The 22,969-nt window shown below is 49.8% G+C and overlaps 3 protein-coding genes and 1 pseudogene across 6 annotated transcripts in view; 2 read left to right on the top strand and 2 right to left on the bottom strand.

Moving 5' to 3' along the window:
• pik3c2b (phosphatidylinositol-4-phosphate 3-kinase, catalytic subunit type 2 beta) overlaps positions 1–8,266 on the top strand; it is a 28,583-nt gene extending 20,317 nt beyond the window's left edge. For 2 of the 3 annotated variants that reach the window (XM_041034051.1, XM_041034050.1), the window contains exons 22-34: positions 250–342; positions 418–562; positions 672–808; positions 907–1,076; positions 1,181–1,337; positions 1,835–1,944; positions 2,330–2,522; positions 2,620–2,744; positions 3,742–3,859; positions 4,655–4,730; positions 4,960–5,066; positions 5,322–5,450; positions 5,804–8,266. In XM_041034051.1, coding sequence (XP_040889985.1) covers positions 250–342; positions 418–562; positions 672–808; positions 907–1,076; positions 1,181–1,337; positions 1,835–1,944; positions 2,330–2,522; positions 2,620–2,744; positions 3,742–3,859; positions 4,655–4,730; positions 4,960–5,066; positions 5,322–5,450; positions 5,804–5,995 — 1,752 coding nt within the window. In that variant the 3' untranslated portion in view covers positions 5,996–8,266. The remainder of the gene's footprint in view (positions 1–249; positions 343–417; positions 563–671; positions 809–906; positions 1,077–1,180; positions 1,338–1,834; positions 1,945–2,329; positions 2,523–2,619; positions 2,745–3,741; positions 3,860–4,654; positions 4,731–4,959; positions 5,067–5,321; positions 5,451–5,803) is intronic. The other variant, XM_041034052.1, reaches the window with a different exon arrangement.
• A 1,157-nt stretch (positions 8,267–9,423) lies between these two features.
• LOC121178798 (protein phosphatase 1 regulatory subunit 15B-like) lies at positions 9,424–15,693 on the top strand. Its single transcript, XM_041033165.1, has 2 exons — positions 9,424–12,126; positions 13,764–15,693. The coding sequence occupies exons 1-2, from the start codon at positions 10,201–10,203 to the stop codon at positions 13,974–13,976; spliced, it is 2,139 nt and encodes a 712-aa protein (XP_040889099.1). The 5' UTR covers positions 9,424–10,200; the 3' UTR covers positions 13,977–15,693.
• A 22-nt stretch (positions 15,694–15,715) lies between these two features.
• On the bottom strand, positions 15,716–18,191 carry LOC121178800 (achaete-scute homolog 5-like). Of its 2 annotated transcripts, XR_005893827.1 has the most exons (3): positions 17,861–18,191; positions 15,882–17,180; positions 15,716–15,802 (listed from the first exon to the last, which is right to left on the bottom strand). XR_005893827.1 is itself a non-coding variant. In XM_041033167.1 (2 exons), exon 2 carries the CDS (start codon positions 17,077–17,079, stop codon positions 16,531–16,533), a length of 549 nt encoding a protein of 182 aa, XP_040889101.1. In that variant the 5' UTR covers positions 17,080–17,180; positions 17,861–18,191; the 3' UTR covers positions 15,813–16,530. The 2 variants fall into 2 exon arrangements, 1 of the variants encoding a protein (XP_040889101.1); XM_041033167.1 differs by lacking the exon at positions 15,716–15,802 and having other exon boundaries at positions 15,813–17,180.
• Positions 17,105–22,520, bottom strand: LOC121179515 (annotated as a pseudogene).
• Between the last annotated feature and the right edge of the window lie 449 nt (positions 22,521–22,969).

The raw sequence follows: 22,969 nt of genomic DNA, 5'->3' as shown, positions 1-22,969 counted from the left end.
CCAGGTTCAGCCAGGCTCAGCCAGGTTCAGCCAGGTTCAGCCAGGCTCAGCCAGGTTCAGCCAGGTTCAGTCAGGCCCAGCCAGGCTCAGTCAGGCATCTTGTCCAGTGATGATAAAATCTTAAAAATGTGTTCCTCAGCAGGATCAGTGAGGAGCTCTGCTGCTTGAATGATTTGTTTCTGAGGCTGTTTACGCCCCCCCCCCCCCCCCACCCCACAGCTGAGTTCTCCTGTTCTCTGTCATTCACAGTCCTGTTCCTTCTTCAACTCCAACGCTGTCCCTCTCAAACTGTCCTTCCAAAACTTTGACCCCCTGGGAGACAACGTCAACGTCATCTTCAAGGTAACATCTGAGTTTTAAAACTGCATGTGTTCAGACATTTGTCCACGTTGACCTCTGACCTCTGTCTCTGTACAGTCAGGAGACGACCTGCGGCAGGACATGCTGACTCTGCAGATGATCCGCATCATGAACAAGATCTGGATCCAGGAGGGTTTGGACATGAGGATGGTCATCTTCAAATGCTTCTCCACTGGCAGAGGACGAGGTGAGGTCACTCCAGGTGATACGACAGGAAGACAGGTGTATAACACGAGGGCAGGGGCTTTTACCTGTGTGTGTGTCACCTGTTCTCAGGTGTGATTGACAGGTGTGTTATTTCCTGTTCTCAGGTATGGTGGAGATGATTCCTCAAGCTGACACACTGAGGAAGATCCAGGTGGAACATGGAGTCACTGGATCGTTCAAAGACCGAACGCTGGCCGACTGGCTGCTGAAACACAACCCCACTGACGAGCAGTACGACAAGGTCAGGCACACACCTGTACACACACCTGTACAGACTCAGACAGGACCTCTGACCTCTGCACGTGTCACTGAGTGTGATGGTTGGCTCCATGTGTGCAGGCGGTGGAGAACTTCATCTACTCGTGCGCCGGCTGCTGCGTGGCGACTTACATCCTGGGAATCTGTGACCGCCACAACGACAACATCATGCTGAAGACCAGCGGCCACATGTTCCACATCGACTTCGGAAAGTTCCTGGGACACGCACAGATGTTCGGAAACATCAAACGGTGAGTGCCGCACCCGTGTTCATGGTTAGCTGGATCATTTTAGCCCAATTAAATCCTTTTAGTCTGGATCACTTAAACCACGGTGTGGGTCATGTGACATGCAGGGACCGAGCCCCCTTCGTCTTCACCTCCGACATGGCGTACGTCATCAACGGAGGAGACAAACCGTCCAGTCGCTTCCACGACTTCGTGGATCTGTGCTGCGAGGCCTACAATCTGATCAGGAAACACACACACCTGTTCCTCAACCTGCTGGGCCTGGTGGGTACAGCACACACACACACACACACTGGCACACTGCTGTTGGTCTTTCCTGAGCTATGAGGACCTTTCAGTGAATTGATCAGCAGGAATCAGCTGATCGATAACTGGTTACACGTTCACTGGTGGCAGCTTTTCACAGAGCTGAAGCTCAGCGGTGAAACTGTGACCAAACAATTCTCTCATTAACTGACTGATCAGAAAATCCTCTGTGGACTGATCAATATCAGTAATCAATCAGGAAAAGCTGAGGTCAGTCATCTTTGATTATGGTGACACCTGTCACATCACAGTGATGCTGCAGGTTTTTCTCAGCTCCGTGTTTGAGCCTGTGATTTAAACTGCATTCATTTACATTAAAGTGTGTGTGTGTGTGTGTGTGTGTGTGTGTGTGTGTGTGTGTGTGTGTGTCTGTGTGTCTGTGTGTCTGTGTGTCTGTGTGTGTCTGTGTGTGTGTGTGTGTGTGTGTGTGTGTGTCTGTGTGTATCTGTGTGCAGATGTTGTCCTGTGGGATTCCTGAACTCTCTGATCTGGAGGATCTGAAGTACGTCTATGATGCTCTGAGACCTCACGAGTCTGAGGCTGATGCCACCATGTACTTCACCAGGTACACACACACACACACACACACACACACACACACACACACACACACACACACACACAGAAGTTTATAAAATGATAATGATACATTATCACACACTTCCACTTATAATCAATAAAAGATATTGGAATATAGCCTGTTTCCCACAGTCTGGCCTCAGACACTCTGCATGTTCATGTATTATATGAACATGTGTCCACACGTGTCGGGTCATGAAAACTGTTTTAAAGTCAAGGAAACCTGTCAGCCCAGGTGTGTGTGAGCCTTTGGACACTCCAGACTCAGGAGAATGTCCACAGACGGACAGACTGAGGGAAAAGTCTCAGGTGTGCAGACGGTAAATCGGCGGGCTGCTCCTTTAACCCTCCTCCCTCTGCGACCTGCGCAGGTTGATCGAGTCCAGTCTGGGCAGCGTCGCCACCAAACTCAACTTCTTCATCCACAATCTGGCTCAGATGAAGTTCGCCTCGACGGAGGACCGTCCCACGCTGTCGTTCGCTCCCAGAGTTCACACGGCGAAGAGCGACGGCCTCATCAGGAGCCTGTACATCTGCAGACACATCCGCACCGCCAAGGCCTACGTGAGTCCAGCTGCAAGCCCACACTCAGGAGGCTGTGAAAGGGTGACATCATACCGATGTGTGTGTGTGTGTGTGTGTGCGTGCGTGTGTTTTTCAGGCCTTTGTGGTGAAGGTGGAGCGTGAAGGTCAGCAGGAAGTTCAGCTGGTTCAGAGGACGTTTGAAGAGTTTCATGAACTTCACAGTAAACTGAGACTCATCTTCCCCTCATCCAGACTGCCCAGGTACACACACACACACACACACAGACACACACAGGTACACACACACACACACACACACACACACACACACACAGGTACACACACACACACACACAGGTACACACACACACACAGGTACACACACAGGTACACACACACACACACACAGGTACACACAGGTACACACACACACACACAGGTACACACACACACACACACACAGGTACACACACACACACACAGGTACACACACACACACACACACAGGTACACACACACACACAGGTACACACACAGGTACACACACACACACAGGTACACACACACACACACACACAGGTACACACACACACACACACACAGGTACACACACACACACACACACAGGTACACACACACACACAGGTACACACACAGGTACACATACACACACACACACAGGTACACACACACACACAGATACACACACAGGTACACACACACACACAGACACACACACACACAGGTACACACACAGACACACACAGGTACACACACACACACACACAGGTACACACACACACACACACACAGGTACACACACACACACACACACACACACACAGGTACACACAGGTACACACACACACAGGTACACACACACACACACAGAGACACACACACACACAGGTACACACACACACACACACACACACAGGTACACACACACACAGGTACACACACACACAGGTACACACACAGGTACACACACACACATACACACACACACACAGGTACACACACACACACACAGATACACACACAGGTACACACACAGGTACACACACACACACAGGTACACACACACACAGGTACACACACAGACACACACACACAGGTACACACACAGACACACACACACAGGTACACACACAGACACACACACACACACAGAGACACACACACACACACAGGTACACACACACACATACAGGACTGTAATGTCTCTCACATGGTCTCCTTTTTGCCCCACCCACAGTTTCCCGAGCCGTTTTGTGATTGGTCGGTCCCGAGGTGAGGCGATGGCCGACAGGAGGAAGGACGAGCTGAACGGTTATGTCTGGCACCTGATCCACGCCGGCCTAGAGGTGGCCCAGGTCAGTCACAGCCTGACCTCTGACCCCTGCTGACCCCGGTCGCTATCACTGAACGAATCAGGTTGTCCGTCCTGGTCTCGTAGAGCGACTCTGTGTCAGATCTGGTTTTAAGACCTGGACCTGAGTAATGAACAGACAGTCCATGGGTTTTCTCTAATGATCAGCTGATCGATCGATCAGTGAATAAAAAACCTGAGCAGGTCAGTGACACCAGCAGCAGGAAACGCCACGGCAGCTTTCAGAATAAAAGCCTCAGATAATCAGAGACTTTTTCATTAGGATTTATGAGTAAATTCAAACATTTAAAACTGAAATTAAATAAAGTTTGGATTCATTTGTACTGATATTTAAATGATGCACTTCAAAGTAAAACTTCTCAGTTTGCTTCCTGTCTTTAAACAATCAGATCAGAGCTTTGAATTCAGATTTGTCTTCAGCAGCAGTGGAACGTGGACAGGAATCACGTCTCTGAGGACTATGAATGAATCCGGTCTCTGTCCTCAGGACAGTCTGTTGTCCTCGAGCTGAGAAGCGTCTGATTCGGCGGCGCTCTGCTGGAACCGTTTTTAAGTAAAGATGCAAACATTGGCTGATTCCAGCTTCTGAACCGTGAATCAGGCTCAGATCAGGCTTCAGAAACACACTGTGAACGTCCTCAGGTCCATCAGAGCAAATCCTCACTGAGGACAGACGTTACAGAGACAGCGTGAGGACCCAGAGGAATCCTGTCTGTGCTGAGTACAGCAAGTAATGTGTGTGTGTGTGTGTGTGTGTGTGTGTGTGTGTGTGTTACAGTGTGACCTGGTCTACACTTTTTTCCACCCACTCCCCAGAGACGAAAGGCCGGGGACAACAACCAGCAAACCAGCAGGTACACACACACACAGATACACACACGCACACACACACACAGATACACACGCACACGCACACTCATGTTGTCAGTGATGATCAATGTTCAGTCTGCTACAGATAAACTCACCAACCTGCTGTCCATCAATGTGTGTGTGTGTGTGTATCTGTATATGTGTGTGTGTGTGTCTGTGTGTGTGTATCTGTATATATGTGTGTGTGTGTGTGTGTGTGTGTGTGTGTTGCAGAGATCTCGTGGTCTCCAGCTTCAGGGACAGAGCTCGGTGAAGTCAAACTGTCCATCTCCTACAAGAAGGACAAACTCTTCATCATGGTCATGCACATACGAGGCCTGGTCAGTCTGTGTGTGCGTGTGTGTGTGTGCGTGCGTGTGTGTGTGTGTGTGCATGCGTGCGTGTGTGCGTGTGTGCGTGTGTGTGTGTGTGTGTGTGTTGGCTGTTTATTGTTTTCTTGTTTTCTCAAACTAATCAGCTGCTTTTACAGAGTCACATGTTCTTGTTGAGCTGTTTTGATTGGTTGTTGTGATCCCAGCTGAGTGTGTGTGTGTGTGTGTGTGTGTGCGTGCGTGCGTGTGTGGGTGTGTGTGCAGCAGCCCCTGCAGGATGGGACAGACCCCGACCCATACGTGAAGCTCTACCTCCTCCCGGACCCTCAGAAGACCAGCAAGAGGAAGACCAAGGCTGCGCGACGCACCTGTAACCCCACCTACAACGAGATGGTACAGACGCACAGTCCTGCTCTCTGATTGGCTGTTAAAATGAAACATCTGTTGAACTGAAAGACAGCTCAGGTCCACAGCTGCTGCTCTATGTCAGAGTCCAGGTCATCGAATGCACCAGAGACAGTCCTGGACTCTGAGGTGTCAGGGTGTCTGTGACGGGGTCCTGGCTTGAACCAGGACCTCAGACCAGATGTTGAGCAGCACCAGGTGTCAGGTCTTCAGCTCTGAGTCTGATTCAGATTCAGTGATGTTAGAATAATAATAATTATTATTATTTCTGTCCTCATTGTTTCTGTCGTCTTCTGTCCCACCCCCCGACCCCCTCTGCACCCCACAACCCCAACCTGCAGCTGGTGTATGAGCGGATCCCTCAGGGGGACCTGGACCAGAGGGTGATCCACCTGCGGGTTCTGGGTGAGGGGGCATTCTGGGAGAACACCCTGCTGGCAGAGACCTTCATCCCCCTGAAGAAGCTGGTCCCAGGTCAGCACTGGGTGGACTGGCACCAGCTGGGTGCCGCCGGCTCTGACTCCGCCCACTGACAGACAGGAAACCGACTGTTTTAAAGGAAGAGAAGAAGAGAAGCGGTTCCTCTCACAAGGAGGACAGAAGAAAAAGGGAAAATCCTTTCAAAGTAAAAGCTGTGCTGCTGGTCCTCCCTCCGTGTGTGAGGGAGTTTAAGGTGAAAGGTCACTTACTGAGGATGACGCAGTAAAACCGGGACGTTTATTTGTAATTTATTGATTTAAAAAAGAATAATTTAAAGCATTTTTCAGCAGAGTTTGGTGAACGAGGCAGATTTACTGTCTGACACGATCACGTGAACTTCATCATTTCAGATCCTGCTCCTGTGACGACAGGACTAAAGTTAGTGAGTTACAATAACCAACTAGTTTTTCTAAAATTAACCCAAACACGTGAACTTTAATCAGAACAGGGAGTGTTAGCTTCACCGCGCTCCGACAGCACGCAGCCACTGACGTGTCTGGGAGCTGAGCCTGGGACCTGCTGCTCAGGGCTTTTAGCCCATACGCTCGTCCCTTAAAGACAAGTGAAGGAATAACATCTCGACTTGATGAAGACCTCTGTGGACTCAGACAGAGAGGACAGAAGCTGGTCTCCACATCGTCTGTCCTGCTGGTTCTGATGCGGCTCAGACTGGAGTCTGGATTCTGACTGCTGAATGTTTTAAATAGCTGCTCAGACGTGAATGAAGATCGTCAGACTGTGCAGTCAGCACGCACAGAGGCATGCTGGGAAATGCACACTGATTGTAGATGAAGGTGGAGAAGACGCTTATCTGCAGGGACCATGAAGAAGACTTTACACAGTTTTACTGTAAATGAAGAGACTTTTTTTTCTTTTTTTTAGTGTCTGTTTTCATCTTCCTGCAGGAAGGTAGATGGAAAACAAGTGTGCACATCTTCCAGGATGTTTCCAGGCCTGGAAAGCTGCATGAAGGAATTCCAGTGACGTTTTCTGCAGGTTTCTGTGTCCGGAGAATAAAGTTAGTCAGTCACCTTAAGTCTCGGTTGTAATTTCAGCACAAAGTAAGAGAGTGTTTGTTCAGGTTCAGATTCAGGTCGTCTGACCGGAGGATAGTTTTTGGAGCGTGGATGTGGATTTTGATTCTGGAGCTTGTGAAAGTCTGAGAGTAAATCCTGATGCTGGGATTTCTCCCTCATTTCAGTCTCTGCCTGTGATTTTCTGTGTTTGTGGGAAAGTTTTGTGAGTCTGTTTGTGATGATGGGCGCTGCAGTGAGTGTGAGGAGGAGCTGGAGCAGCAGCTGGAGCAGCAGCTGGAGGAGGAGCTGGAGGAACAGCTGGAGGAGGAGCTGGAGGAGCAGCTGGAGCAGCAGCTGGAGGAGCAGCTGGAGGAGGAGCTGGAGCAGCAGCTGGAGGACTGTCTGCAGGTTGTGTCTGCAGGTTGTGTCTGAGCTGTGGATGAGACAGACTGAGGTGATCTGCTCTGTTCACGTCTCTGGAACCAGGAAGTTAAGACCTGAGTCAAACCTGAGACATTTTAAATGAAGTTGTCTTGACCTTTGACCCTAACGCTCCTTGTCATTGTCCATTAGCTGCAGCTGAGGCTGTAACCACGAGGTTTGATCAGAAGCACAAGTACAGTGATTGTGTCTTACACTCAGCGCTGTACCTGAACACACCCTGACACAGAGGGACACTCAGCGTGTCCTGCGGTGAGTCCCGTGGGTGAAACGTGACTGAGCGCGACTCGTTAAACTCTCGCAGTCGTTGTATGATCACGTGTTTTTGGCATGTGGTAACGTGCTGCTCATTGTGCGGCTCCTGGTGCAGACACTGCGTTACAGCTAACATCTGTACAGCTGCTACGGTGGCTGTTTGGGCCCAAACCATTTTGGACTAATTAAGTACTTCAGTAAAAAGACACACCGATATATTTACTAATATTATTAGTAAAGTGATTTTTAATACTCAAAAGGACGCAGTCAAATGAAGACCACAGCCAGACTCCTAACTAACCCAGCCCAGGTCTTTCAAAGTCTGGTTAAACTCTCGTTTTTTAAATGGAGTTTGGTAGAAAGCTGAAGTGATGAGACTGAGCTGCAGCTGAGGGGCTGAAATGGCCTGAAGGCAGAGTGGCGTGCAGTGAAGTCGGTGAGTTTGAGAATGTAAGTTCAGAATGAACTGGATCTTTATTTGTCCTGAAGTGAGTGAAAGTGTGAGCCAGCGTTCAGACTCTGATGCCAGTGTAGAGACAAACTCTCATTAATGTGGAACCTTTTGGAACGTTTTGTATTGTTTGCACTAAAAATAAACTTGAATTGAACAAAGTTTGTTGCGTTTCCTCCTGTTTTCAGTTCTTTCTTCCCATTTTCTCGTGTTTATCCCTTTTTGTCTTTTTCTTTTTTGTGTTCTTACTCTTTCTCTATTTAAATCCCACTTATACTTACAGCATGTCACTAACCACCACACTGTGTAGATATGATTTATTTGAACTAACACACCAAAGGTACATTTCAAATATACATTTGTGTAGAAATAAACTTTAACACACTTACTGTGTCAGTAATAAGCAGCATTTTCAGGAAAGATTTCTTAGGAAACATACGTGTCTTTTCAGAGTAAAGTGTGTGAGTCAAGATTTTTCTAAGATCTGGAGAACTAAGTTGACTTTCACTCATTTTGGTTGGTTGGTTGGTTGGTTGGTTGATTGGTTGGTTGGTTGGTTGGTTGGTTGGTTGGTTGATCGATTGATTGATTGAGTCCTAAGTCTGAGTTCAGGCTCTTTACAATGTTTGCTGATAAATTTGTCTGAACAAACTTTATTGAGACTGTGATCCTCCTCTAAAATACTGATTTATTTTAGATCACCATGTGTTTTCACGAGCAGCTGTAATACTGTCACTTCAGTTGCTCTGTATCCACCTTGACAGGTAGTGTTTCTACACCTGTGATACAACTGTCAACTGGACTAAATCCTTAAACTGAACTTATGATTTTTTTCATGATATTAAAGAATAAACTGTCAAAGTTCAAAGAAAAACATTAAGTAATTTACATGTTTAGGGAGAGCTGGTATCTGCTAACCACCCGTGTGGGTCACCACATGTGATTAGTGTTATTTTATATACAAAGCTCTATATGTGTGTAGTTATCCATCCAGTCTCCTTCCATCTGTAATGCAGAAAAGGTGAAACTGAAAAAAGTCACGGACCATAAATGTAGTGAACGAACTTTACTCCTTCAAACTATTTTAACCCATTTTCCTGAAGGCTGCTGACCCAGCTCTGGGTCTGAGTCAGGGACAGTGTGGGAGTCTCAGGCTGATAAACACGTGGCGGCACATGGACCTGCAGGCAGACCTGGAACTCTTTATGTAACCAGACCTGCACACGGAGCACAGACCCCGTTTCTTTATATGGGCACATGCTGCCTCCGCCTGAGTAACACTGCGACGCTCCCTAACCGCGTGCTTCACGTTACAGGAATGACGAGTCGCCGCAGACGGTCCCTGGACTTTCTGATGAAATCTCTCTGAACTGGCGGAAGCGACGCGGCCGTGAAATCTTTACTTTAAAGGGGAAACCGAGAAACAATTGAAACTGGAACCGGTGAAAAACAACTAGAACACGACAACGGACCTAACCGGTGGTGGTTTTGGGTCGAATCTTTTGAATTAATCGTCGCTCTGTGGTTAACTAACCGTCAAGCTAGCTGCCTCTGCTAAGCTAACCTGCTAGCACCACCGGCTGCCGCTGAACGCAGACCTCCAGCCGCTGCCGCCGCCTTTTCACGGAGATTAAACTCAGACAGAATGGCTCTTGTTTCATCTTCAGACTTGGATTCGTCCTCGTATCATGACTCAAGCGTGTTCAGCCTTTCTCTCTGCTCCAGCTCCGTCTCTGTCTCCACCAAACTGTCCACAAGGAAGAAGTCCAACCACCACTCTCAGCAAAACGTCGACGCCGCGGAGCGCGCCAGGCTTATGGACCATATTTCCTGGGTTCCCTCTCGCTGTGGTGATCGGTATGTCTGTCAGTCAGCGTAAAGACCGTGTTTCACAAGAAAGACTTGACGTGGTTAAACGAAAAGAGCCTGTAACTGCTCCTGTTAACTGGGACCTGTGGCTGTAGCCTTCCTCTGTATGACAGCTGTCAAACTGAAGCTAACCCACCACTGAAGAGGACCTGGCTCTGTCGCCTTGTCACCAGTTTTTCAGTTAATGTAAGATAATTTATATTTTGCACTTTTTTGGTTGAGTAAAATGTTTAGAAATATGAGTGATGAGGAACATTTATCCGGCGGGCAGAGCTCGTCTTCTCCGACCCGGCACGGAGTCACCTCTGCCGGGCTCGGGAGTCAGGAAAGCTCGTGGATGGGCCTGTTGTCCGTGGTGTCCAGGCCCGCGCTGACATTTCTGCAGAAATATCTCCCGGGTCGATCCCGAAACCCGGCCCCGTCTGATACAGGAGGCGGGTGGATCGGTGCAGATTTAAAGAGAAGTTTTGTTGACGAAGAAAGAGAGTTTTTAAGACAGCTGGACGACATGATGCCGCTCACGCAGCACGCGGCTCCACACCTGGCCTACCTGCGGTGTCAGCACGACGGAGCCGCCGGCCTGCTGGAGCGGAGTGACGGCTCCACTTTGCCCTGGCTGACCGCTGATTCCCTGCGGGAAATGGGGATTCAGACCGCTGAAGAAATTGACTTAAAACTCTGCCAGCAGACCCAAATTGGATATTTGTCTTCTGCCAGGACTGTTTTCAGTCACGTACTGTTGAGTTTGGTGTCATCTCAGGAAGTAAAACCCACTGCAGGGAAGGACTGGGTGACCCAGGCCGTGAACTCCACCACCAAGAGCGGCAGCAGTGTAAGCAGGACGTGGTGGGGCAGCCTTTGGGGAGGCGAGGAGAGCTCACAGAAAGGGCTGTTGTCAGGTTTGTCCTGGGCTGAGGAGGGGACGGTGACAGGCCGGCTTTGTTCACAAAAACTGGAGGCTGAGACAAAAGCCCCCGCTGCCCACACAGCCGATGTGTTTGTCCAGAGCGGCGGCAGGGAATCGACGCTGGGAGAAAACACTGGACAGGCTGACCACAAAGAGGACAATGGAGGCCTTCACACAGTCCAGAACACAGACGGGTCCGCAGCAGACCACCGGCTCAGTATCAGCAACCACCCGAGCAGTTCAGGAGCTGCTGCCGCCTCCGGTCAGGTGGCACTTCTGACCCCTGATCAGGACAATGGTTACTCCAGTCTGGAGGAGGAACAGTTCCAGATGTGCCACCAGTACATGGTGAAAGCCCTGAGTGGACAGCAGCCGGAGAGCGATTCGCCTGAAAACTGTGCTCCTGTCAACACAGAGATGGAGGAGGAGTCGCCTGAGGAGGGGGAGCCTACATCAGGGAAGGTGGAGGAGGAAGAACACTCCGCTCCTCAGGAGGGTGCGTCTGCAGAGGCAACGGTGCCCTCCGCCCCCCAGTGCCAGAACAAAGCCATCGCCTTCATCATGGGCTGTCCCTGCAGTGACGACGACAGCAGCCAATCAGACAGGGAGTCCAGTGATGATGACGATGGTTTTGACAGCGAGGGGTCATCTGATTTGTCCGATTTGAGCGATGAAGACGATGAAGACGACGATGAAGCCTCAGACTCAGACAGTGAGGCCGACTCGGAGGCGGAGCGCCTGTGGAGGTCTTTGTGCCGAAGTCTGGACCCCTACAACCCCCAAAACTTCACCGCACAGCTGCACACCAGCAGCACCCTGCCCAGGACCATCCCCACCTCCACGCCACCGTCCTCCACCCAGTCCTCCCCTGCCTCCTCCCCTGACCTCACCCCTCTCCCTCTCTCCTCCTTCTCCCCCACCTCTTGCCCCGATGTCTGGGATGACTCGAACTCGGCCAGTGAGGTGGACGAAGCTGAAAACCTCCGCCTGTGGAGCTCCTTCAGCTGCACCTCAGACCCGTACAGCCCCTTTAACTTCCAGGCTCCGCTCAGGACTCGAGGGCCAGTCGAGGCTGCACCCAGGGCCAGGGCCAAGAAGGCCTCCCAGACCCCCCCCCACTCCCCTCACCATAAAGCACCGGAGTACAGGAAGGAAGAGGCAGACGAGAGGCTGGACAGTGGCTTCTCTGAACCCTCCACCTCCTCCAGCTCCTCCTCCACCCAGAGCTGTGGAACAACCAAGAAGGTCAGTTTGTCTCCTTGTCCTCTGTCAGTTGTTTGATGTGATCAGCGCCTGTGTCTGATCTCTGGCTGCTCTGTGCTCACTGTAGGTTTCTGTTTCTGTTTCTCTGTTACTGTGATAGAGAGCAGAGAAGAAACGGAGACACGAACAGATTTCTCTATCACTGATTTTAAATCATTCATGAGTTATCAGAGTGTTGGCTGCTGGGTTAGTTTTTGTATTAATCGATGAATAAACAAGTTGTTTTGGCTGTAGTCCACCCTGAGGACCTGGAGACACCTGTGGACACGGTTTCACTTTCAGTCATAGATCTGGATCATCGTGTTCAAAACGTTCTCACCAGCGTCACGTTACAGACATTTTTTTATTTTTAGCAGTGAGGGGAGGTTCCACTGTGAGCCAGCCCCCCTCTGAAACCTGCTGTGGACCTGGCTGGAAATCAGTGAGAACGACTGATCGATGGGTTATTGATGTATTTATTAATCAGTGTGTCATGTGTTTACAGACAGTCATCTTTCAACTTGTGACTGTGTCATAAGTCAGAGGTGTTTGGGCTGTGGTGTTGCCTGATCCGTCTCTGAGTCCTGAAGGAAGCAGGATTTCTAACCACTAATCAGACTACACCCTCTGTCCTGGCTCCATCAGCCTCAGTCAGTCAGTCAGGGTTAGCACCGAGGGGACGGGCGAGTAGGAACCAGCCACAGGTGACAAACAGGAATGAATAAATAAAACATTCAAATGAAAGAACAGGCAGTTTGGTGCTTTGACTGAATGTGCTGCTTCGGTTTTTTCTCTTATCATTAAAACACGTTGAGCAGTGATTACACTCCGACACCTGCCTGAAGTAACAGAGTCAGGACTGAAACGACCTGTCCAACAGTGTTGGACACGTCCTCACGTCCTGAGCCTGGAACACGGCCCACCTCCCTCTGTGGGGTTTTGATTTGACGGCAGGACGTTTAACTACAGCTCATCATATGATGAAACACAGACCAGTTTCTCCGTCATGATTCGGGACTGAGTCACTGGGACACAGTTCCTGGTTCAGATTCAGTCTGATGGTGGCAGGACTCTGATCTGGGTCCAGGTGGTTTCAGCACCGTCTCAGATTTTGTTCTGTTTGTCTCTGTGATGTTTGGATCCAGAAACTAATTCCTGTAAAATATTTAGTTCCCTTCCAGTGAGGACTGTCCGACAGTGGCAGGACTCGTCAGTGAAGCCACGTCTGGGCTGTGATGTCTCAGTAAACTCTGCAGGACGGAGGACAGACATCCTCAGACAAATGTTTCTGAGGCTGTAAAAATGAAATAGTTTGAAGAGCTGATGAAAACATGAAAACGCAGGATTGGACAGAAATGTTTCACAGGTCTTGGTCCTGGGGCCCGTTTGTGATGTAGACCTTGTGTGATCCAACTCAGATGCAAACACTGTCCCCACACACACACACACACACATGCACACACACACGCACACACACACAGTACATCTGACCTGAGCTTTTCTTTCCATCGTCCGTTCACCTTCACATTTAACGTCACTGATGTTCTTTTCTTTTTTTCTGACCTGTGAAGAATGTGTGGGAGGAGCAGCTCAGGTGTGATCCAGCAGCACTCAGGACTCACTCTTCTTCTTCCTGTCAGGTTCGTTTCTGTGATAACGTGGAGGAGTTCTTCGCCAGCTGTGGTGAGGAGGAGGAGGACCGCCGGGGCCCCTGGGAGGAGCTGGCCCGGGACCGCTGCCGATTCCTGCGACGCTGCAAGGAGGTGGAGCAGAGCATCGCCTACTGCCTGCAGCCGCAGCACCGCAGCCTGGTCTACCGCCGCCTCGCCGTGCTCTACGTCCAGGATGCCTGAGAACGGCCGTGTAATTCAGCATGTCTCATACTGAGGACATGAAAAGCATGAACTCGGCAGGTGGACTGAGAGCTGCTGAACTCTTCACTGACTGTAGTGTGTCTCACGTGGCTCAGACTCAGACTGAGTCCACGTCTCCTCGTTTCTGCAGCTTCGTGTTTTGGATTCAGTCGACTGATTGAACCAGATTCAGGGTAAATTCATGTGACTGAGTGAAAAACTCTTCTGTGAGGTGAAGTATTAAGGTGTTAATGGTGAGTTGAAGGGCTTAGCTCGTAGCTTCACTGTGAGGAAAAACCCTGTTCGAGCTGAAAGCCTTCGCTCAGATCTGCCTGCAGCTCGTTGCAGTTTCAGTTTGTTCCTCTCATGTAATCATGCATTTTACATGTGGACGTTCATATGTAGAAACCAGCTGCTGTTTCCATCCAGAGTCAGAGTGAGAAATCAGAGATCAGCTGATCAGAGGAAAGAAAACGAGTCCACGTCCACAATCAGTTTATTTTTCTAATGTTGTCATAAACCACAGGATTCATTCAGTCAGGATTCACTCTCCACAGGTGCAGTCACTCAAACCATCGGTGATCTGTGACCAATGACCAATGATCGGTGATCTGTGATCAATGATCATTAATCAGTGATCAATGATCATCGATCAGTGATTGTTTGAGTTTCACCTGAATCCCACGTATTATTGTGTGTGATGGAAACAGCACTCAGGTGTTAAACTGGTGATTACCTGACAGTCAAACTGCAGCTGGGCTCTCTCCCAACACACTGAACTAACACCAGTTAACAGGCCCAGTCCAGACCTGCGGTGTGGAGGATCCAGGTGTGGCGTCGCTGGGTTTCGTGTTTGTATTTACAGCCAAAGCTTTTAGTTTCAAAGCCAAAGATCTGAGGAGTGTGAGTGTTAGCGTCTGACAGCAGGGGGAGCTGAAGTGTTGAGCCTGCATGAATTTCTCTCTTTAATGTAGAAGATGTTCCTCTGACTGCTCAGACTCACTAATCACTGATTAATCAATCTGTTAGAGTATTCAGCTTCTGATCAGTGTGAAGGACATCACTGTGGTATTATAGGAAATGTCCCTTTAATCAGTCGTCTCTGTTGAACTGAACGTCTCAGCAGGTGAAAGATTCTCCTGCAGGAGTCCCAGCACCTCAGTCTGAGTTCACCTGAGACGTGTCTGAGCCCCAGATCCAGATCAGGTTCGTACCTTCACAGGTGTCGTCAGCGTGTCGTCAGGTGTCGCCGCCTCCAGGCGGCGCTCTGGTTGTTTCAGCTCACAGGAAGCTGCGTTTGTCCTGCTGTGGTCACTGATGCAGGACGTTCAGTTCAACACAGACATTTACCAAACCTCTAACCAGCCTCTGAATCCCAGTCTGCACGGGGAGGGGGGAGGGGCACCGACAGGAAGTCTCCACCTGATGTGAGTGACGTGAGGAGGAAACACCGAAAACCCGATGATCCACGACACCGTGTTAAATTAACTGCTCCGTGTTTCTGTGACTAATTAAAAATCAGAGGAGCTTCACACTTTAAAACTCAAACACAGAATCAGGAGGAAGAAACAGAAATGACGGAGGAATCTTTGGTGTTATTTTAGTCAAAAAGCTTTTTATTTTTCTAACGCTTCGTTTGGTGGGAAACTCATTCTGCTTCATCTCACAATCAAATATCAATATTAAATATTCAAATAAAATCAATATTTAATGATCACACACAGACTTTGCTTTTTTCTGGAACTTTTCATTACAAATCAGTTTAAAGTGATGAAGATCAAGGCCTTGAATCTGTGTCTCCAGGTCCTTGAAAAGTCTGAAAATGTCTGAAAGTCATACAAAGAAAATCCGTGAACTTTTATTTGTGAAATAAATTCAATCGTTTTCATGTGAACTCTGACTCACGTTAATCAGTCTGCAGTTTGTCCAGCAGGGGGAGCCGTTCTCTGTCTGCCCTGCAGCGCTGCCACCTTCAGGCCTGGAAGGTTACTGCAGCAGCACCGGCCGACGTCGCCCCGTCCAGGTAACAACACACAGCACCACCTGCAGGAAGCGAGTGCTGCTGCTGGATTGTTGGGTGGTTGTGGGTCGTTCCTGTGGTTCAGGAGCTTTTTCCTCTGGTTTTTTTTAATTGTGTCTTTTTACATTTACACTTTAAATTTTAGGAGCGTATCAGATTAATACGGTGAAAGTCGGACAGCATCGGGACGAACATCTGTCGGAGGAAACTCTGTCCTCATTCAGACTCTGTGGACAGAAAAGGTTTTACAGGTCAGATCTGAAGCGCGTGTGCAGGTGGTCTGAGCTGAGGTTCCAGTCAGCACCGCCTGCTGACGGGAACACGTGAGGATCTGCACACGGACAAACACCTGGGCTGAGTCGCTTTACTGTGGATTCTCAGGTGTGTTTGTGCTGATTGATGCTGTCGAGGTGCGACTGTTCTGGTCTGTGGTTCTGGACTGATGTGATGTTAGCTTCTTCAGATTTAACCTCCTGAGCGCCCCCTGTGGCCGACTGTGGTACTGTCACCTGTAACAACATGATGACAGCGTGTTTAACACGTGAACGCCTCAGACTCTCCTCCACAGTCCGGTCCAGGAGACGTGGTGCTGGGGGACTCTGTCCCGCTGTTTCTCCCGTCCTCCAGCTCCACCAGTCCCTGCAGGTATTTGATGTACCTGATGGCAGCTCTGAGCGTCTCCACCTTGCTGAGCCGTTTGTCGGCGCTCTGCCCCGGCAGGTGGTCTCTCAGTTTGGCGTAGCCCTGGTTCACACACTTCACCCGCTGACGCTCCCGCTCGTTTCGTTTCTGGATGAATGCCGGTTCGAAGGGACACTCGTAGACGCTGAAGTGTCCGTGGTGGTGGAAGGGGGTCAGGTAGGGCAGGAGCCCGGGGCCCCTCAGAGGGCCTTTGTAGAGGCCGAGGCCGGCAGGGTCCATCCCAGAGGGGTAGAGGAAGAAGGGCACAGAGCCGGACAGAGAGTCTGAGGGCTGAGAGACACCACCACGGTCCTCACAGAGTCCAGCAGAGGGGGACAGACTGAAGCTCAGGTAAGAAGAACGCTGTTCGATGATTGAAGGAGAGAAGGAGGAGCTCATCATGTGATCTGGACTGACGGATACCTGATCAGGAGTCCTGATTCTGTGACTGCTCTAAAAACTCCAGAGACGGTTCATCATCCGTCCCCCGGCGTCCTGCTGACCTGTGGCAGGAAAACAGAGAGAGACATGAGCTGAGACAGTTTGATCTTTACTCAGCTGTCCAGGGTCGGGCCGACTCCACCCACAGCTGGTACGATTAGTTGATTAATCAGTGAGTTGTTTTGCAGACATTTAACAACAGTTTTTATAACTGATTAATTATTTCAGTCGTTTTTCAGAGGGAAAAAAAAATAATCGATATTCTGTAGATTCTCATTTTTCTGATCTGATCCCGATCGATCGATCGATTCCTCAATAAATACCAGTCGATGTATCGATAATGAAAATAACCATCAATACTAAAACGACCGGACTCAGTTTCTGTCCGTTCATTATATGACAGGGAAAAGAAATCAGCCAATCAGAGCTTCATCAGCCTGCTGAGGTTTTACTGTCCACAGGTGAGACCAGTTTCTGATCCAGGATCAGAAATTTAGAAATACCAGGAAAATCAGGCTGAGGAGGAGGAGGAGGATGATGATGATGATGAAACTGAAAAAACAAACTGTTACTGCAGCAATTATTAAAAACTGAAAACAGGAATGTCAGACGTCCAACATGTCCACGTCCAACAGGGACTCACACAGGTAACCACAGCAGACACACCTGTGTACGTCCACATACATGTCATATATATCATACACACACACGTCCAACGGCTGAAGCTGTGTCTTTGTCTCACCTTCAGATGCAGCTGCAGCGTTTCCTCCTCGGCGTCTGACTCTGACTGAGGCTGCAGATGAAAAGCTGAGGGTTTACCTGCTGAAACTCCGCCCCTCCAGGTGTGTGATGGGACATCAGGTAACAAGAGAAGCCAACGCAGTGCGTCAGGTCCCGTACCTGTAACAGATCCGACCCTCTGAGTTCGTCAGACGTCGCTCAGCGAGAAACAGATTTCCTGTTGTTTTAATGTTGGTTTGATGGAATCACGTGTGATGCAGCCGTGTGGGATCAGACCACGTTTGGAGAGGACATGTCTCTGGCATGCAGGACGTTTCGTACCTGTCGGGTTGAGAAACATCAAAGGTCCTGGACGGGTAAAAATGAGTGTTTGCAGTTTCCTCTTCCTAAATCCTGTATTTCCAGATGAAAGGCGTGAGCGACACACACCCTTCCTGTCAGCCTCTCATCACACATCTCATCACACAACACACACTGATGACTGTTTACACCTGTAACCTGAGACTCACCTGAACAGGAACCACAGGCCTGACAGCTTTGCTCTGTTTGACTGGAGGTGAGTGCAGATGTGAGCTCACACACAAACTCTTCACTTTTCTTTTGATAAAACTGACGAATGTTTTTCCAGAAACTCAGAGACCCAGGACGTTTGGTCCCTGCAGGGACCGTCTCAGTCCCCTTAGTGTCCACTTCTAACACAAAACACTGAAATCTGGAACAACACGTATGATGGTGGACATGTGACAGTGGAGCAGAGGGACACTGGGTCGGGACTGGACCCTGTGGACGAGCTTTGACCTGATCTTGTGTGTAGTGTAGTGTGTATTAGTGGGTCTCTGAGCCACTTGTCTGTCGTGGACATATAGACAGGAAGTACTCTGTCTCACAGACTTCTTCCTGTGACGCGTCCTGTCAGTGGTTGAAGATCAGATCAGACCTTCAGACACTTGACGCTGTCCTGTAACCCTGGTCCCTGAACTGGACAGTGGTTGGACCTGTGAGGGACTCTGTAATAACATGAGACCCGACTGAACCAGTCTGGACCTGGACTGGTCTGTTCAGCGTTACAGACTGGTCCAGTCTGACGTCCAGCTGTGAACGTCCGTCTCCTCCTCTAATCTCTGTCTGTGAGTGTTCCTGCAGGAGGAAGCTGCTGCACACGCACGCACGCACGTACTTATATCTTTGTGAGGACACTCGTTGACATAATTCACCCCCTCACCTCCTCACTCCCTCACCTCCTGACCTTAGAGTTCAGGTCAGAAGGGGAGGGGCTAAGGAATGAATTACATCAGTGAGTGTCCTCACAAAGATATAAGTACAAGTATGTGTGTGTGTGTGTGTGTGTCTGACTGTGTGTGTGTGCAGTAATCAGGACATGTTCATGCAGGAGTGTGTTGTGTGTTGTTCCCTCTGTTGTTTTACTGGAACATCAAAGTCGATCTGAGGCTGTGATGAAGGAAGCTGAACGTGCTGAGACTCGAATCCCCCCCAACACACACACACACACACACACACACCATCTACACTTCTTACATGTGAGATGGGAACAAAAACGTAGAGTCAGTGAAGGAAGAGGATGAAAATATAACCGGAGCTCTGCATCTGCTCCACTCACAGTACTGGGATTCACTCAGGCCACCAGATGGCGCTGTCCCCTTTAGGGTTCCTCTGTAACTGGATTAAAACTGGTCCCAGTCCAGCCTCTGGGATCAAACCTGCTGCTGAACCAAAGCAGAGGAGGCCAGGACTCCACAGCTGGACTCCACAGCTGGACTCCTGACTCAGGTTCAGCTGATGTTTGTCGGCATGAATCAGTGTCTGACCTTTAATTTGTTAACTCTTTAATTCAGAGGGAAATGATGACTTCCTGTATCAAACTTCCTGTTTGCACTGAGAAGATAATGAGAAGATCACATCAGCTGATCAGTAAAGAAACAAACCGACTTAACAACACCAGAGGACTGAAGTCACTGTGTCCACAGTGTGTCCACACTGAGCCCTGTCCTCCACAGATGTTCTGTTCAGTGATACAGGAGGACAGACAGCTGAGCTGTGCTGAGCCTCTGGAGCAGATTCTGGCTCCTCAGAGAGACAGAGACATGGAGTCTCTGGTCTCAGACTCCAGGACCCGGTCAGTAACTCAGGCATCCACACAGACTTCACCATGACTTTGTATACACACACACACACCTTCCCTGCAGACAGACGCACCAACACAGTGTGTTCACAGGAAACGTGTGTCCCAGTCTCCACGGCCTCCACAGAGAGCCGGGACACCGCGCCGGAGCCCGCTGGCCTGCCCGCTTGCGCGCCGCTGTCCGTCGGCCCTGCTCGGCCGACACGTGCCTCTGCAGCACGTCGAAGCGCGTGACTTCCTCCGTCTCCGTCTCTGGAGCGACAGGTAATGCGGGGTCTCCTGCAGACTCCGGGAGAAGCCCCGGGAGCAGCTGGGGGCCCCGCGGGCCAGGGCCCTCTGTCTCAGGAAGCCCACAGCCATGTCCAGGACGTCAGGCTTCTGCAGCCTGGAGGGGGGCGCGGCTCAGCCACAGTGTGTGTGTAGCTCAGCTTTCCCACAGTCCTCAGCTCCTTCATCCCTGGGACAAAGGAAGTGTGCCGTGTTAAATTACCCCCCATACACACTCACACTCACACACACACACACACACAGCACTTTCTCAGATGTCAAATCAGTTGAATTTGTGACACAAACACAGTGTTCAGAAGTGAAGAACAGTGTGTGTGTGTGCGTGTGTGTGTTCTCTGTAATCTCAAACAGGTGTAAGTCTGGTTTCCCAGGTGAGAGTTTACACACACACACACACACACCTCCTGTTATCTGTGATTAATGAGCCTGATCAATATCTCTCTGATCTCTCTCTCTCTCACACACACACACACGCGCACACACACACCTCCATTTTCACGTTCCTCCTTCGCTCACATTCTTCTCTGTGACGTTTGGAGACATTCAGTCATTTACAACTGAAAACAAACACACACACCTGTTCTCAGGTAAATGGAAGGTTCCAGTACAAAAGCATGAAGATGGGCAGAGAGACAGAGAGAGAGACAGAGAGACAGGCAGAGAGAGAGAGAGACAGAGAGAGAGAGACAGAGAGACAGGCAGAGAGAGAGAGAGACAGAGAGAGAGAGAGAGAGAGAGAGAGAGACAGGCAGGCAGAGAGAGGTGATCAGTAGGTGAGTATAAACACAACAGAAACACATGGAACGTGTTTCAGTTCAGATCTGTCTGCTGCTTTTTCCTTGATGTCCTTTGTGGACTGTTCGGACTGTGGAGAACTCTTGTTTTGGTCTCTTGAGTTTTGTTCAGCATTTCCTGTTTTATTTTGAAGCCCTGGCCTTTGTGTGTCTGTTCCTACTTCACTTCCTGTCTCGCTTCCCACCTGGTGATTGTCTGTCCCGGCCTAATGTGAATCACCTGTTGCCAGGTAACCCTCAGTGTGTAGAAGTCTCGTTGTCCCCATCTCTCTTTGCCAGTCTGTCTGTTGTCAAGCCAGAGTCTGTGTCCCTGTCGTGTTTGTCCCCGTCCCTGTGGTCATGCCTGGTTTCCTGTCTGATCCTCGTGTCTCCTGTTGGACTCACCTCAGTGATTTGTCCAGTCACATTCCCTGAGTTAAGTTTATTGGTGTCCTGACCTCCGTCTCTGGACGTTATCGTCTGTCCATCTGTCCGTCCGTCCGTCCGTCCCGTGGTGTCTGTGTCTCCTCTGGTTCTTGGCAGCAGCCAGCTGACACCTACAGTTTTCATCTTAGTGAATCCTCTTTAACATTAATGAAACCTAATTAATGTTATAACCTGAAAACGAGCTGAGCAGCAGATCTGAAGTATTGATTATTGATTACGTTGTGATTTATATTAAGTGGCTTCTTTTATTTTGAAGTCAGTGGAACTCCGTCTCTGTCGCAGTCAAACTTTCCCTCCAACCGAAGCAGGGGGGAGGGGGGGAGTTTTCCCGCCACGACTGTCTTTTGTTGGCTCCCTGAGTTTGGTCCCATCACGTCTCAGGAATGTTGTCCACACAGGGGTCAGGCTTTTCCCAGCTCCTCTGTGGGGCTGCTGCCGTCATGGGGCCGCTCGCTGATTCTTGCCGTGGAGCCGGGTGACCCTGAGCACCCGCCCCCGGCTTTGTGGCCCAGGCCCTCGGTCACAGCCCGGTTCATCACAGCAGACTCAGGAATGCTTTGTGCTCATTGTGTAGGTGGACGGGAACAAAGTGACCTGCGAGGAGACGGAACAAAGACGACTCACGGAGAAGCTGAGTTTTGGTAAAACACAGATCGAACAACAAGTTCCCATAAAAACATCCACGCATCCATCACACCTGTCGGCCAGGTCAGACAGCACCTGTGGCTGGAATCCATGTTCCTGTGGCAGCTCTTTAAACAACCATCGGAGGCAGAGACGAGCTGGTTCTGAACCGGGGACAGTGAGGACAGTTGTTATCTGCAGCGTTCATCTTCCAGCCGCATCAACCAAGACACGCGAATTCACTGCTTTTCAAGAGCCTGAATCCAGCCTGAGTTACAGGACCACGGTCTGTGGGTCTCATCAGTCGCACAGCTGCAAAACCTCCTGCGAGCTGACCACACCGAGTCCACGAGCCGGAGAGTCTGTGTCCCAGGCTCTGAGACGTACATCTCTGGGGACTTCAGGGCCTCGCACACATCAACAGAAAAGTTTTTGGCGGGAGTTTGGAGTGTGCAGGGTCACAGTGCTGTCGGGCAGTGAATGGTCCAACTGCAGCTCACAGGACAAAGACAGGACGGAGCTGTCCCCACACGCTGTGTCCCATTTCCCCTCTGAGAGCAGCCACATGGAAATAAGCAGCTTAACATTTCCATGTGAATATGGCAGCAGAGAAAGGCTGACTCTGGATCTGCCTTCTGCAGTAAGTGTCAGTCAATACCTCATGTTATTTATACTCCAGAGACTCAGTCCTCTGCACTGACATGCAAGGACGTGATCAGGGACAGAAAAACATCTTTTATTAGTCGACACCTCAGTGACCGATCTCTGCCACTTCCTGTCCACACGTCCTCGCGCTTCTCTGCTGCTTATGTTTTCTAACTGATCAGTGAAGCAACAT

The sequence above is a fragment of the Toxotes jaculatrix genome, chromosome 3, assembly GCF_017976425.1.
Source record: "Toxotes jaculatrix isolate fToxJac2 chromosome 3, fToxJac2.pri, whole genome shotgun sequence".
NCBI lineage: Eukaryota > Metazoa > Chordata > Actinopteri > Toxotidae > Toxotes > Toxotes jaculatrix.
Note: the sequence above shows the minus strand (reverse complement) of the source record. Positions and strands in the feature narration are given on the sequence as shown.

What these genes read in the sequence shown, in the direction of transcription:
- LOC121178798 (XM_041033165.1), top strand. Translation starts at nt 10,201, where the DNA reads ATGTTTAGAAATATGAGTGATGAGGAACATTTATCCGGCGGGCAGAGC. An exon ending in GCTGTGGAACAACCAAGAAG is followed by an intron (nt 12,127 to 13,763) that starts GTCAGTTTGTCT and finishes TCTTCCTGTCAG; the next exon opens with GTTCGTTTCTGTGATAACGT.
- LOC121178800 (XM_041033167.1), bottom strand. Translation starts at nt 17,079, where the DNA reads ATGATGAGCTCCTCCTTCTCTCCTTCAATCATCGAACAGCGTTCTTCT.